The sequence below is a fragment of the Coloeus monedula genome (genome assembly GCF_965178545.1).
Source record: "Coloeus monedula genome assembly, chromosome: Z".
Lineage (NCBI taxonomy): Eukaryota > Metazoa > Chordata > Aves > Passeriformes > Corvidae > Coloeus > Coloeus monedula.
In genome coordinates, this window is record NC_138822.1 from 40,917,631 (window position 1) to 40,932,450 (window position 14,820).

The window sequence follows — 14,820 nt, forward strand, 5'->3', positions numbered from 1 at the left end:
CTAGTATAGTGTGTTGTACAGTGTTTGCAAAATAACCTCAACTGTGCTTTTTCTATTTCAGAGGTCTTTGATAGTGAATACAGACTTGCACTTAAAAAACTACCAGAGGAAGTTCTTGAAAAGATGCAGAAAATAGATGCTCCACCAAGCAGCAGGGTTGAGTGTTGCAGGAAGTGCTTTGGAGCACCTTTAATATAAAAACAAGAAAGACGCACATTAAACTTTTGAGAGACAAAAGCAGAGGTGAACAAACCAGGAGCATGGTGATATATACACTTTTGAATCCCAAAAGGTGTTAATTGAGCAATTTGTCAAACCAGTTTCATTGAGCTGCAACATATATTCTTCTCTTTTATCTCATAGGCACATTGTAAAGTATGTCAAAATGTTTTAAAATTATGAGTATGTTTCAGTGGTTGGTCTGCTTTCCTCCCATATATATTTTTTAATTTCCTCAAATTTTTCCTCCACAATATCAAGTTGTTCAAAAAGGTGATGACTAAACAGCAGTCTATAATTGGTGACTTTCTTAAGGGCCACCAATATTTGTGTATTTTAATGAAGTACTTTTCCAGTACTCAGATTCTTCATTGCTTCTTTAAAATTACCTTTACCTAGAAGGGGATCCTTTTATTAGTGTGTGGTGTGGTTGTATGAAAGCAAATATTTCAAACCTTGGATTGGAAGCTGCAATGCAGTTGCTTTTGTCAGATCACAGTACCTACAATTGGTACCCTTCTCCTTACTCTTGTCCCAATCAGTATTCTGAATTACCTTTGCTGACCTTTTCACAATGTGTGTCTACTGCTGTGAGAAAACAGAAAATTACACTCAACTTTCCTGTGTTCTCTATCTGATAAACTATAAGATCCTGTAAACATACTGGCTGCTTCCTCCAAAGGAGGATAGGCTTCTACACAAAGCAGCTCAGAGGTGGATGGCTTTCTAAAAATTAGGCAGGAAGCTCAAATGGTATTAGAATACATACAAGGATTGTCAACAGATACTGCCTGAAAAAAAATTATGCTTTATACTATTTGCATGTGTGCTTAAGAAGTGTCTTCCTTGAATTCTTTATCACCCTCTCCCTTGGTTTCATACTAGCCTGTGGGTTAATTGTTTTGCACTGATAGTCCAGATTCAATATTTCAGTTAAAATGTATTTATAAATGTGGTCTTCAAGGTGTATATTAGCAGAAATGGAGTGCTTATGTGTATGATCTGAAAAGATGTATCCATCTTTTGGATTGCATCTAGTAGATAAGACACTTCCTCACCTCACATATTTAATTGACTACAGTAGTCATAGTCTTGGCAAGGAGAGCCTGGATACTGGTCAACAGTTTAAAAGTTTCTGTTACTTGAAAAATATTATAAGATTTATTCCAGGCTGAAAGCTAGTGGTGTGGCTTTTACAATGGAATAATCTGTAGAGGAAAAAAGATATCTGTAGCATGTAAAAGGAGCATAGATTAAAATATGAATTGCATCTGGGTATGAATGTATTTGCTTGATACTACTTTTAAAAACTTTCATTCTTCAAAATTATGGGGGATGAAGATCTGTCTGGAACAATTTTTACATTAAACAATAAAACAGATTTTTTTTTATGAGGTGAAAACAAGGGAGCGGCACTATTTGTGACAAAATATATTTACATCATAGACTGATGCCTTATATTTTGTCTAAAAGTGCTGATCCTAAATTAATATGGGGATATTACCTGGGCAGATTCTCTCCTGATAGAACTATTGTGCTTTCTCAACAACTAAGAGTGAGAAAGCACAAACTTTTGTTTTATTATTCTTTATTCTTTGGGTTTATGCATAGTTGCTTGCTGATACCTGACCTACATCACAATTAAAAAACAGTCCTTGATTCTTCATCTTTTCCCCTCTTCTCCAGTTACACAATTGGCACGATTCTGTCCTTCTAAAGTTAAAGTCTATCTAAAGCATTGATCCAAACAACTTATTATTTCTACAAATCAAAGTCAGCAATTTTTTCCATGTAACTCTATACATTCTTTTCCAACAGACAACTACACAAAGACCATATTTGAGTGTTAAATGGACAAACCATGTGATTATGTGATGCAACTTGCAAGGAATCAAGTTTTAGTTATCCTTAAATTCTCCCAGCTCATTAAATTGCAAGGAAAATCTGTCTAGTGAGTGCTGTTTTAGATATGTGAAATCCAAACAGTTTTAAAACATAGTAAAATAATATTGTTATGAACTAGTTTCCATAAACACATAATCTTCCTTTCCAAACAACTTTCTCGTATGTTGCTGAAAATACAGATTAATCAGGTAGTAGTGTTGTAAAGAAGGCAAAGCAGATTGTGTCACAATTCTAGTGTTTAATATTAAACCTTTCCCAGGTATATACACTAGACAAATAAAACCCAACAAAACTAAAGCCAGAGGAGAAAAGGACGGCTGCAGAATTGAACTTGCTTTGATTTACTCTTGCATATTGGCATTTTTGTACACTACAAATTAACTGCTGTTCCTGGTGTAGGCACCTGGATTTCAGAGTGGTAGAGGTCCTGCATGTAGCTGCTTGAAATCTTTTATCTGCATATTGGAATTGGCTCTTTAATATAGAATAAAAAAAGGAAGACTTTATCCTTTTTATAGAAAGTTTTTAATGCTTAGGTTTTAGTAGCTAACTAATCAGTTGGTTCTTGAATGTAATCCATAACTCAGATGAAAAGGGAGATCTCTGAAAACAATTCGTCTTTATCTCAGAAGATCCTTTTTTATGGGGAAAAAAGAGTAAGAGTTTAACAAAATCTGGCCAAAAATAAGCAGGGAAAATTTTCAAAAGTTTGTTGTGAGTACATTGCAACCACTTTTGTTCTTCTGAAAATTAGGCACTAAAGGCACATTTCTGCAATTTAGTTGACAGGATGAACTTCTTGGGCTATATGGGGATGACTTAGTTACCTACAAATGCTTCTGACTTGTTTGACGCCCAACTCCTAGGAATCCAAATTTATCTGAATCCATAATAGATTACTGATCTGGGAAAAGTGTTGTGAAGGAGGTATGTGGATAAAGCTTGATTTTGGTTCTGTTGCTCTGTCAGTATAAACAGAAGTAGCATTTTGCTCACTTGTGAAACTCTTGCCTCCACATACTCTTTCTAGTATGTCAACAGCCAGTGTTCAGAAGGAGATGGTTCTTCTGTGTATATTTTGTAATTCCCATGTACAACCTGAAGGAAACATTTGCAGATCAGCATTAACTTCAAAACATGCAATGTGTGCACAAAGTGAGGGCGTAAAGCAACCTGATAACAGATGTAGATGCAAACAATGAATTTCAGGAATGCCCAACTTAGAAAGTTTGTATTGGAAGAACAATTATCAAAGAGAAGCTTCCTTGAATTGTTTCTAAGATACTGTCTTGCACCTTTCACCCAGCTATAAATCAGTTACATATACAGCTTGAGTGCTCATATGAAAATAGCTGGGGTTTTTGTGGAATTAAACCAACAAATGAGGTCTTAAATGTTTAAAAACAGGATTCTTAAGTTACAAAGCTTTTCTTTATGAATTATATTCTGGCACACCACCAAAATCTGACAACTTTGAAAACCCTTTAGGCCTAGGAGACTGATGTGGCTACAGTGTTGGCACAGTAATTGGTACCACTTTTACATGTTACTAGAAGCATCTGTATGTTACTTACAATTGTATCCTGTCTTCACATTTTATATAACTCAAGTTTAGACAATACAGTGGTAATAGAAAGTATTTTATTTAGTATATGTGTTTCAAAGTAAATTAATTTTGCAAGTAACTTAGTTTGTTCCTGGTGGAATTTCACATTGGTTAAGCTCAAGCTACATTGCACTTGTGAATGAGTAATATTATTCTATTTTAACTGTGAATTAATGGCTTTTTGTATTGCTGCAGCTAAAAGAATATACCTTTCATTGAGTTTACTGCTTTCCTTGAATAACTGCAACATAGGGGATATTTTCAAAATGTATATTAAATTAGATCATAGAAATTATATTTTTAAAACAAATTGTTAAAATGTAAGGAACTGAAGAATCCACTCAGTAGTCTTCTCTTTTTAAAATTCTTAATTCAACCATTATTTCAATGCAGATAACTTCTATTTCATTAACGGTAAGCAGGTAATTTTATTCAGATAATTGTACATTTTAAACAAAAGGGTTCTTTTTTTCTTTCAGCTAATAAAAATCTTAAAATGCATTATGTATATCAGCTTTTCACTATGGATCTTTTTAAAAATGAACACCCTTGTAACTTTTAAGTGTTGAAACTGAATGGTTGAATTGGACTCTAGTTCTGTACTCTCCTGTGCTGTATATTGTGATGCATACATGAGAGAATCGGATGGCGTTTTTATTTGTTCTTTCAGTCTGCATCAACCAATGGTGCAAATAAAAGGGATTGTTTGCTGTTGTTTAGAAGCACATTAAACTCCTGTTAGGAGCTTAAAATAAACTGTATTGTAAGGAGGATGAAATTATGTAGTATGAATAAATTATGAATCTATTAAGTGAGCTGGGAAGCTTAATGCAATAAAATTTGCACTGGTTTAGAGACTGTTTTGAACTGCTGAAAAATGGCATCCATTTACTGTGCTTTGATTAACAATTGTTTCTCTGTAATATTTTGTACATTTGACAAAAATTTGAGTTTAAAAGGACACTATATTCTGAATTCTGTATAGATATTCTAGACTAAGAAACAATTTTTAACGTTGTTCCCAAAATAAAATATATATGCATCCTGTGTAAAAATGTCCATTGTTCAGCTTTTTTTCGCCACTGGAATTTACACGACTGACAGAATTTAATCTTAAGTGCAAATTCAGCCTATAGTTGCGTAAAAGACTTTTGACTGCCTTTTTGGGTAATTATTTCACAGTATCTTGGTGGCTTCTGAATGGTGGGAAAGAGCAGAGGCAGGGCAAGAGGGAAGTAAAAGATGGGATTCACTTGTGGAGATGTGGCTTCTAGACAGGATGGTTCTGTGGCACCTTCAGCAAGCCTGGGCATCAGCAGAGGTAAGAACAGCTGAGAAACAAGCCGATTGGGACAGAATCCATGAAGCTCTTGTTTATGGGAAAGGCACAGCCCCAGGCTTCCTGAGGGCAGCTGGTGCTCTCTGCAGCATAGTTGTGGCTTTACTTGGGAGAACACCTTCCAGAAGTTCTGGTTTCTCAAAGATTTCATGATGGGGACACAGAGTGATGCTTTCACTTGGTGCATCCTAACTTGCAAAAATACTGGTGGACCTCTTGTCTCATAACATACTTGCAGGTTTACATGTAGTTTCCAGGGGTTTTTTTGAGTTGGTTTTTTGTTGTTGTTTGGTTGGGGTTTTTGGGGTTCTTTTGGTTTATTTTTAATGGGGCAGGGATAGGAGTGAGGGTTAGATGAAATTTAAGTAGTAGAAATTGCCAGTGCCTCAGGCCTTCACCTTCTCAACTGAGTATCTTTCAAGCCCCCTCGTGTGCGGCAGTCAGTTCATTAATCTGACAGTAACAATAATATCAGACCCTAAAGACGTTTCTCACTGATGAGAATGATGTGCCTAGCACAGATTGGTATATTGTGGAAAAGATGCATAATAAACCTGTATTTCCAGACCTATTTTTAGATAGGGAGCTGAGGAACAATTAGTGTTTTGGACTTCAATGTCTTGTAAGCATCACACTGACTTTCTTGTTTTCCTCTGCTTTTGTCACTGCTGTCTTTTCAATAATGCTGCTTGCTAAGAATGTTACCCTGTCTTTGCATTTCCTACCCTTCATGTGGCCTGTTGAGGGAGGAGACAGAAAGAGGGAGAATGCTGTGCAGGAGCAAAAACTTCCATTTGTGGAACCACCAAAGAAGCATGAACATGGTATTTGGGTGTGAAGTCATAGAGAGGAGGGAACTGCCACTTCCTGTACCAGAATCTCATAGGAAATTTGAGGGACTGTGGACTGTGATGGTAAAGAAAATAGCAGAAGGTGCTTGCTTAATGAAGCTCTGATCCTTCATGTGTTCAGAGCAACCTTGAGGGGTAGTTCCCTACTAATTAGTGGTAGTTACCCCATAGCTGTAGACACAAACTTTTACTATCTAGAAAGAAAAGTAAAGGAAGGGCCAACTGACTTACCAAGCTGGAGAACTGATGGGGTCCACAAGCAATCTGAAAGGTCCTGCCTCCATGTAGGAGTAATCATATGTGCCAGTGCAGGGTGAAGAGCAGCTAAGCAGGAAAGACATCATGTTCCCGGTGGGCCCCAACCTGACCCTGAGAGAGCAGAGTGCCCTCAGAGCAATGCAAACCAACAGTATCTGGAGGTGAGCTAAGCTGTGCATTGCCAACACGTGGATGGTGATCTTTATCTCCATGGCTGTGAGACATGTCTGGGTCCTATGTCCAAGTCTCAGCCAACTAGGACAAGAGACACTTCAACATCCTCAAATGACTTCAGCTAAGGGCCACAATGGTGACGAAGGGCTTGGAGCACCTGTCACACAAGTGGAAGGCTAAAAAAGCTGGCACAGTTCAGGCTAGAGAAAGCTTAGGGGCATGTGTCTCTATACCTGATGGGGTAGGTGGGAAGTAGAGAAGACAGAGACAGACTTAGCTCAGTGGTGCCAAAAGAGGCAATGGGCAAAAACTTAAAACACTTAAGTGGATTTTCCTGTAGTTTAACTGTGAGGTTGTTGAAACACTGGCACATGTTGCCTGGGAGTTTGTGAAATCTGTTCTTTAAAAAATGTTCAGACTTGCCCAGTCACTGCCCTGCTTCAGCAGGTGTTTGCATTAGTTTTCTAGGGTTGCTTGGAGGAGACTCAGTGGTTCTATGGAGATGAGTGGCAGACAAAAACTGCTGGGAGTAACAGAGGCTCACTTCACCTAGCTATGAGAGTAGTTCAGAGGGATGTTCTGACATTTTTGTTTAGGTTTCCTCAACATGCTTTCATTTGGCATTTTTTCCTCATTTGTTTTCTGTGCCACACTATCTAAATTCAGACCTGCCAGTTAAAAGTGATTATGTCAATGCTATGTGTATTCTGTTTCCTTTGGTTGTGAAGAGATGAATTGCAACCTGCCATGTTCTGACCAGGGTCTGTTACTTGCCTTGAAGCTTAAGGTGTCTCTGAGTTTGCAGCCAAGCCTCAGACTTGCAGAAAAACTGTCCTTAAAGAGTAGAAACCCTGCTGAAACATTCAAGGAAAAGCTGCTGTTCCCAGATAGCACTTGGCATTGTGTTTAGTATCACAGGTTTTGAACTGCTGTTAAGGGACTTCTGCAGCTGCTGGCTTTGTGGTTTTATTGCAGTTCCTACTGCAGTAAAACTGGAAGTGCATAGGGGCAGAGAGAACCTGCTCCTACTTCATTAGTCTCTTTCAAGTTGGGGATTTGAGTCATCCATGACCTAAAGTCATGGTGAAAGCAGGTGACTGGGAAAACACTATGAATTTATTAAAGGCAAATCGTGCTAGGCTAAATTGGTAACTGCTACAGAAAAATAGCATGTCAAGAGAGAGTATTGCTTAGCTGGACCTTGGCAAAGCAGATGCTATCTCCCACAGCCTCCTCCTAGACAAATGTCAAATACAGACTGGATGGGCAGTCTGTGAGATGGGCAGGAATCATCTCACAGGTGATCAGTGTGTTTTACTGAGGCTGGCAGCCTGTCACAAGTGGGGCCCCCTGGGCCCCATGTTGTAACATCTCCATGAATGATCTGGATGATGGGATCAAAAGCACCCTCCCCACGTTTGCTGTGTCACTGAACTGGGTGTTGAGGTGGACACATCGGCAGGGAGAGCCACCTTTCAGAGACACGAACAGGCTGGACCAGATGATCTTTCAAGGTCCCTTCAAGCTAGGACTGTTCTTTGAGTCTGCCAAGTCATGATACGCCTGATTTGCACTTGAAAGCCTAAGACTGCAGAAGGAAGCAGCAGATGAGCCACAAAGGCAGCTCCAGGAAGCAAGTGAGGGAAAAGAGTGCAGAAAGGATTTTTAAAACACTGGTCATTTCTTCATTAGGTCATGTAGTTCCTGGCTCTGACAAGGCCACAGATCCTCAAAGCCTGACAAAAATAACCAGCACCCCACTGACTTTTTTCACACTGGGTGTGAGTTGCACTGCTTCAGAGGAAGACTTACTAGCAGCCTACACAGCAGGAATAGGCCATACAGAATGGCCTACACGACTTAGCAGTGGTGTAGAATGTTCAGAACCCTCCTGTTCTTGTCCAGGACAACCACCTCAGTGCTTGGTCACCCTGACCAAAGTACTTAACTGTGTACATTTTACTAGGATAAAGAGGCTAGACAGTGTTATTTCCCTTCTGCAGATTGTATAATTCTCAGCATTGTGAATTTATTGAGTGCTACTCACATACTTACCTACATTTTCTCCATATTAATTTTTGCAGAGACTAATGTGGATTAAAAAGGGGTCTTTTTTTTTATTTAGTGAAGCTCAGGTTTAACAGGGCCTATGGATCTTCACTATTAAACTGTAGGCAATGACCATGGCCTCCATAAAAAAAAAATACACTGTAAAATGGTACCCTCTTAGAATTTTATTGGGCTAGCCAGCATTATTTAATTCATGCGTAACCACCATTACTAACCCTCTAAACCTTTTCTGATTAGATAGTTTGCCATTCAAAGCCAGCCTCAGTTAAGCTGTGAAAGATAGAGCTCGGGTAACTGCTTTGGCCAAGTCTCTTGGTCCAAGGTTCCACTGCACACAAGTGCTTCATGGCAAATTCTGTCCTTGTCAGATGGGTATCCCATCATCCTAATACAAACCTAAGTTTAAGGACAGCAGGTTTGATCCTTCTGTCCCCATAATGTATTCCCAGCAGGTCTTGTCTTCTGCAACTTTTTTTTTCAGTCCCAGTTTTTCATCTGATGCATCATAAAACGCCTTCTAGCCAGGTGGGGCCCCAAACTTAGAAGAGTCTTGCCACACACAGAAGAATAAAAACCTTCCCAACTTCTAAGGTTGTGATGAAGCTTAATGTACTAGAAACAGAAGCACCTATCTCAACAAAAATAAAGTGGATCCCAATTATTATTTTAAGAACTAAGACAATTTATTTAGCTCCAGACCATTCTAACATCCAACACATGTGTTTTTAACTTGGAGGTGAATTCCCGTTACCCTTACCCAGTACAGACTGAATACATTAAGGCAGATCTGTAATTTTTAATCCTCAATTCAAATTTTCTAGTCAAATCTTTTAAAAGCTGCCTTATTCATGGCCCAGTACCAATTTCAAGAGCAGAACACTGCAATACCTACAGAATCACAAGTATCTCACATTTACAGTAACCCATACGGATCATAAAGAGCAACACCAGGGCTCCTCACAGGACTACCTGCCACTAAAACGTTTGACTAAGTATCATCCAGACATTCCCTGAACTCTGGCAGACTTGGGTCTGCAGTCACTTCCCTGTGGAGTCTGTTCCAATGAGTGTCTGAACTGCACTTAATTCTGCTAAGAATCAGCTGAAGGTTAAGTTTTACCAATGTTAGTATCAAAAGTGAGTGACACAATCTTCTCATATGTAAACACTACCCTGTACTTTGGATTTAAAAAAACCCCATCAAAATACCCACAAATTAACCACTCAACACTACTAAGTGGGTTACATTCTGCCCACTGCACTGCAGAACCATTGCAGAGAATTTTGATGCTGCAGGTAAACCCTGCTTGTAGCAACATCCACACGCATGCACAAGTTCATAATAAAATGGAACTTCTCAATAAAGACACAGTACTACAAGTTCTCAAAATAGAACTGCATCAAGATCAAGGTTTGCGGCTCCAGTTTGGTCTACATGATGCACTTAGTCTGAACTCCTGTTTAAGAGACTGGCAGTAACAACATGAACTACAAAGTCTCATACTGGAAGTTCACCACAAAAGGAGTTTATTGGTAATTAAATGTACAATGTCTTTTTAGTATCATGTACAACATCTTTACTTCTGACTTGATTCAGACTTGGATGTAGAAGCTCTCAAAGAAGAAAGCCGGCGTCTCTTGGCAATCTGCTCCTGGCGTTTCTCCTTGGCTTCCTGAAAGGCATGGAGTATGGAGATGTTACATATCATCAAACAGAACAAACTAGAGAAAATGCAACTTGAAGGAATAGATTCTGTAAGTCAAAAAAGCAAAATTATTTCCCTTCTTCAGAAGAATTCTGCAAGTATCCAAACCAACACAGACCTGTGTCTTTGCCCGGTATGCACCCAAAACTTTAGTTAAGGAAGTGATGTGGAGTTCACAACACAACAAAGGTGCATCTCTCTCAGTTTTTATCTGGAAGTAATGAAATTCAGGAAGCACTGTGCCAAATATTCCAACTGTACCTGCTTACAGTACTGCTTCAGCAGTCACTGCAGTTTTAGGAGCAAGGGCAAACACATGCAAACAAATACCTTCTTGCCAACTTATCCTTTATCAAGATCAACTGCTGAATCCTATTTCTCCACACAATCACTCAAATGCTTGGGCATCTTGAGTTAAAACAGAATTCATTTGAACTAAAATTGCTACAGCAAAAAATATCCTCAGAGGCTGTAACTGTTAGTTTCCTTTAAAAAAAGGTGTCAAATTAGTGGGCCTGGTTAATTTCTATTGCTCTACGACTGGCAGAAACAGATAGAAATATTTAAAAAACCTCAACTGACCAGCTATGTTTATACTCGCATTTAGGTGCTTATATTCAAAATGAGCTAGTACAGAGCAGCTGTAAGCATACAGTCCTGTTAACCAAATCCCTTGATTCTGGGAGATGAGCTATTTGCCATACAGCTGAGTTGAAACAGCAAACGTACCTTCATCCTCTTGGCCAACAGCTTCGCGTACTCTGCGGCTTCCTCCTTGTTCTTCTGAGTGCGCTGCTTCTTCAGGGCAATACGCCTGCGCTTATGCTGCAGCACTCGAGGAGTCACCAGTCTCTGGATCTTGGGAGCCTTCGTTCTGGGTTTCTTACCTAAAAATCACTACATATCAGCAGAAGTGGCAGAGTACCTTCTGAAGAAGCCACAGGCCTCATCTAGCAAACTCCAGAGTGTTTCATTTACTATTAGCATTATTTAGTGTACCATATCTTACAGCAGCTACAGAGAGTTCAACATCCTGATAGATTTTGCAGGGAAAATGATCAATTATCACCAGATACAGCATTAACAATACATGGTCTTAATGCTCATGATTTGTTATTAGAAATTAAGTGTAAATTTCTAGCATCTTAACAGGCCTGTCTCTTGTAACTCCCCCTAGACCTAAATTTTCAGTAAGGGTATTCATTATCTACCTTCCAGAATGAGCCATTGTTTCCAGCATTAAAAAGCCATCTACAGTTTTACTTAGGTTTGACACTGTTTATCCCAAAAAACAGATCTACAGCCCACTATGAGCAAACAAAACACACTACCACATACACCTGTAAAATGAAATTTTAGTAAGCAATCCTGACAGACTTTAGCAGTCACACGGAACAGTCTGATGTCCAGCAGGATCATACTCCTTAATGGACAAAACCATTCCCCCATGATGTGTTCTTCTCCCCAACAAACTTCCACAGTACCAAAGTCTTATCATATTATTCTAAAAATCCACCTTTTTTTCCCCAGATCAAAAGCAAAAAAAAACCCAAAATTACACCTTACACTGCAGGAAACTGGTATTAAGCCAAGCAGTACCCTTCCAATACAAGCTCATTTCAGACTGCCATAAGCAAGGGGGAAAAATCTTAGCATCTTCTCTCTACACTGCCTTTTCCCCCATACCATAAAAGTTTTAACAACATTCCACCTTGTATTTAACCCTGCAGCTACTACTTTTAGGTTATTCTTAGAAACTAGTAAAAATTACTCCAGATTTTATCAAACACTTAAGAACGAACTGTGACAAAACAGGGCAGAGAGGGGCGAAGGAAACGAGGCAACGAAGAAACTTTATTTTTTTCTACAAGTTATAGCTAACAAAGCTTAAAATAAAGTGAGTGTCAGCTCCTGGATGTACTATTAATCGTGGTGTATTCCCTGCAGTAGGATGAACACCTCAGCAGTAATTACAAGAACCTGAAGAGCTGTACTATTGGAGTTCTTACCCTCTTTGTTCAGAGGCTTCCTCACAACGTACTGACGAACATCGTCCTCCTTGGAGAGGTTGAACAGCTTCCGGATCCTGCTGGCCCTCTTGGGACCAAGACGACGGGGCACAGTTGTGTCAGTCAGCCCAGGAATGTCCTTTTCACCTTTGGGAATGCAAGTTTAAACATGCCATTTACCTCATCTACTGAGCACCAGCTTCAGCAGCCAAACACTGAGCTTAAAATCTGTAAGAATTCAAGGTAAGGCTATGTAATCTTTGAGGTTCACTTGTCAGTAGCACCACCCCAGCTACCCTTGGCTGCTTTAACATGATCAGATTGCTGGCAGCAACAAGAAGTGTTTTAGTGATCAGTTCTAGCAGTACAAGACTGCTGTGCTCAGAGGGACCGTTAAGACACATTCTGAAACTGGGACTGCCATTTCCATTCCATGCAACTTACCAACCACTGCAAGCAGGCTCCTTCCAGGTGCCTACTTTTACCTATTGCTTGTTTCATCCAGACTCTTACCCTTCTTCACTATGACTAAGTTCAGGACACTCAAGTTTGCATCAACAATGCAGCCACGGACAGACTTGCGCTTTCTCTCGCCGGTTCTCCTGGGGCGATAGCAGGAGTGGCCCTTGCTGAGGAGAAGGCGGACACGTCCGTGAGTCAGGACACCCTGCTTCATGGGGAAGCCTTGCTTGTCGTTGCCACCGCTTATCCGAACGACATATCCCTAGGAAAGGAGAAATGTTTCTGAGTTCCTTGTGTCTTTATTACCTCAAAAAGCAGCAGATACCACAACACACTGCTCGGAACAACAGAGCACTGTGTCCATGATTCTGCAAGAGTCTCTGTTATGGCTAGCGCGAACAACTTTAACCAACACCTTTGGAACAATCTGGCCATTTATTTAAGAAACGTGAAAAATACCTCTGTATACCAGAATTTACATTTAGTGTGATTCACATCCCTTTGAATTTTTGTTGGGAAGTAACACTGTGCAAAATCTTGCACCATTATTGACTAGCTTTTCTGAAATTGTAAGCCTAATTAAGCCTGTTTACTTGACGAACTGGAAATGTGCATAGAACACAGGAGTGTCTAGAGTAGTACATAGGTAAAAAGGAAAAAATACAGGTTTTATCATCTTCCCTGTGAAGATGGCAGCAGAAAAGATCATGTTCTTCAAATTCAGCTGCACTGTCCATATTAACACTAACTATTCCAAGCCCATCCACCATGCCAAACATATTTCTCCCCATGTATTAGCAGCAGTTTAAACACAACAAAGTCAATTTTGAACACATTGGAAGTTTTACACTGCAAATTTAACTTGGGCTGAATACCAAGAGACAGCACTGACATGAAGAGCAATAAGCCACTGCAAAAGGGAGCAAGAAACTAAGCAGAAGGCTTTAAAAACCAAAAATCTCCCATTCAGATAAAGTACCAAAACAGGCTAGCCTAATCAGTAAGTTCAGTACATACACAGCAAGAGAAACTTTCAATGTGACTGCCACCATGCAAGCATTACAGCATGAGAAGTGCATACTGGAGACATTTTGCATTTTACGCTCCTCAAATACAACTCTGACAACATTCTTCCGTACTTCCTACCTTCCACTCCTCACCAAGGGAATCAGCCAGCACCTCCGTGGCCATTCGCTTCTCATAAAACGTCCTTAGCTTACGCTCATCGTCCACTTCAATGAGCTTTTGGCAGCCAGTAGCCGGGAAAGAGATGTTGAGCTAGCGAAGAAAAATGCAAACAAGAAAACAGATCTGGTTGAAACTTCTGAGGAAACACTGTAACAAAAAATCAGTACTTACCTGATGGGTTGAGCTTGGCATTTCAAAGCTGAAATTCTCCAGCTGCTTACACAAATGCTCACCAGCAAAGCCTGTCATTACACCACACTTGGGAGAGCCACGGCACGGACGCCTATGTTCGGCCACACTAGGCTCTACAACTCGTTCAGTCGCACAGAAAACTGACTTTATCGCAGCCAGAGACCGATCAGACTGCGACCAGCAAAAATCTGTGTTATCCTCTTGCTGCAAACCCCTCACAGCACACGCCGCGTGAGAGAGACGCTCAAGTCACTGCAGGGAAACAGCACCTGCCGTGGGGGATCGCTTGTACTTCCTTGGGGCCGCCGCAGAGCGCAGCACTGCACGGGCGCCTCCCGCCACTGCTTCAGAACAGCGCACACGGCGCCTCCCTGCCGGGCCCTACTGTCGGCTGCACAGGCCTCTCACTCTCAAAAACCTTTCCGAGCGGCCCACCCGGAAGCCCGGCGGTCCTCCACCCTGCGGCAGCACAGTCCCGCCCGAGGCAGCGGGGCCCGCCAACAATCCACTCCCATCCGCCCCGCAGGTGCGCTCCAGCCCCGCCGCCAGGGACCATCGGCCACCAGTGGCGGCTCTGCGGGCAGCGCCGGGGCCATTTACGGCGGGGGAGCTCCAGCCCCCCACCCCCGAACGCGGCTCAGCCCGGCGCGGCCATACCTTCATGCTGCTCACGTCTCGGCGCCGCGGGAAAAGGCCGCACTTCCGCCCGTACTTCTTACATACACCCAGCAATTCTCGCGAGAGCAGCACCGCCCGCGCCCCGCGTGACCGGGGCTGCCCAATGGCGAGCGAGGCTTCCACGGGCGAGGGGCGTGGCCGGGAGGCGCGGGGGGTGTGGCCT

The 14,820-nt window shown here is 41.1% G+C and overlaps 2 protein-coding genes across 7 annotated transcripts in view; one reads left to right on the top strand and one right to left on the bottom strand.

Annotated features, from left to right (window-relative positions):
• DENND4C (DENN domain containing 4C) overlaps nt 1–4,757 on the top strand; it is a 74,540-nt gene extending 69,783 nt beyond the window's left edge. For all 5 annotated transcript variants that reach the window (XM_082301733.1, XM_082301729.1, XM_082301731.1 and 2 more), the window contains one exon: nt 62–4,757. In XM_082301733.1, coding sequence (XP_082157859.1) covers nt 62–198 — 137 coding nt within the window. In that variant the 3' untranslated portion in view covers nt 199–4,757. The remainder of the gene's footprint in view (nt 1–61) is intronic.
• Nucleotides 4,758–9,923: 5,166 nt separating this feature from the next.
• Nucleotides 9,924–14,669, bottom strand: RPS6 (ribosomal protein S6). Of its 2 annotated transcripts, none has more exons than XM_082301551.1 (6): nt 14,637–14,669; nt 13,746–13,877; nt 12,651–12,861; nt 12,138–12,284; nt 10,858–11,015; nt 9,924–10,095 (listed from the first exon to the last, which is right to left on the bottom strand). In XM_082301551.1, the coding sequence occupies exons 1-6, from the start codon at nt 14,640–14,642 to the stop codon at nt 10,000–10,002; spliced, it is 750 nt and encodes a 249-aa protein (XP_082157677.1). In that variant the 5' UTR covers nt 14,643–14,669; the 3' UTR covers nt 9,924–9,999. The 2 variants fall into 2 exon arrangements, with proteins under 2 accessions (XP_082157677.1, XP_082157678.1); XM_082301552.1 differs by having other exon boundaries at nt 9,924–10,091; nt 10,854–11,015.
• Between the last annotated feature and the right edge of the window lie 151 nt (nt 14,670–14,820).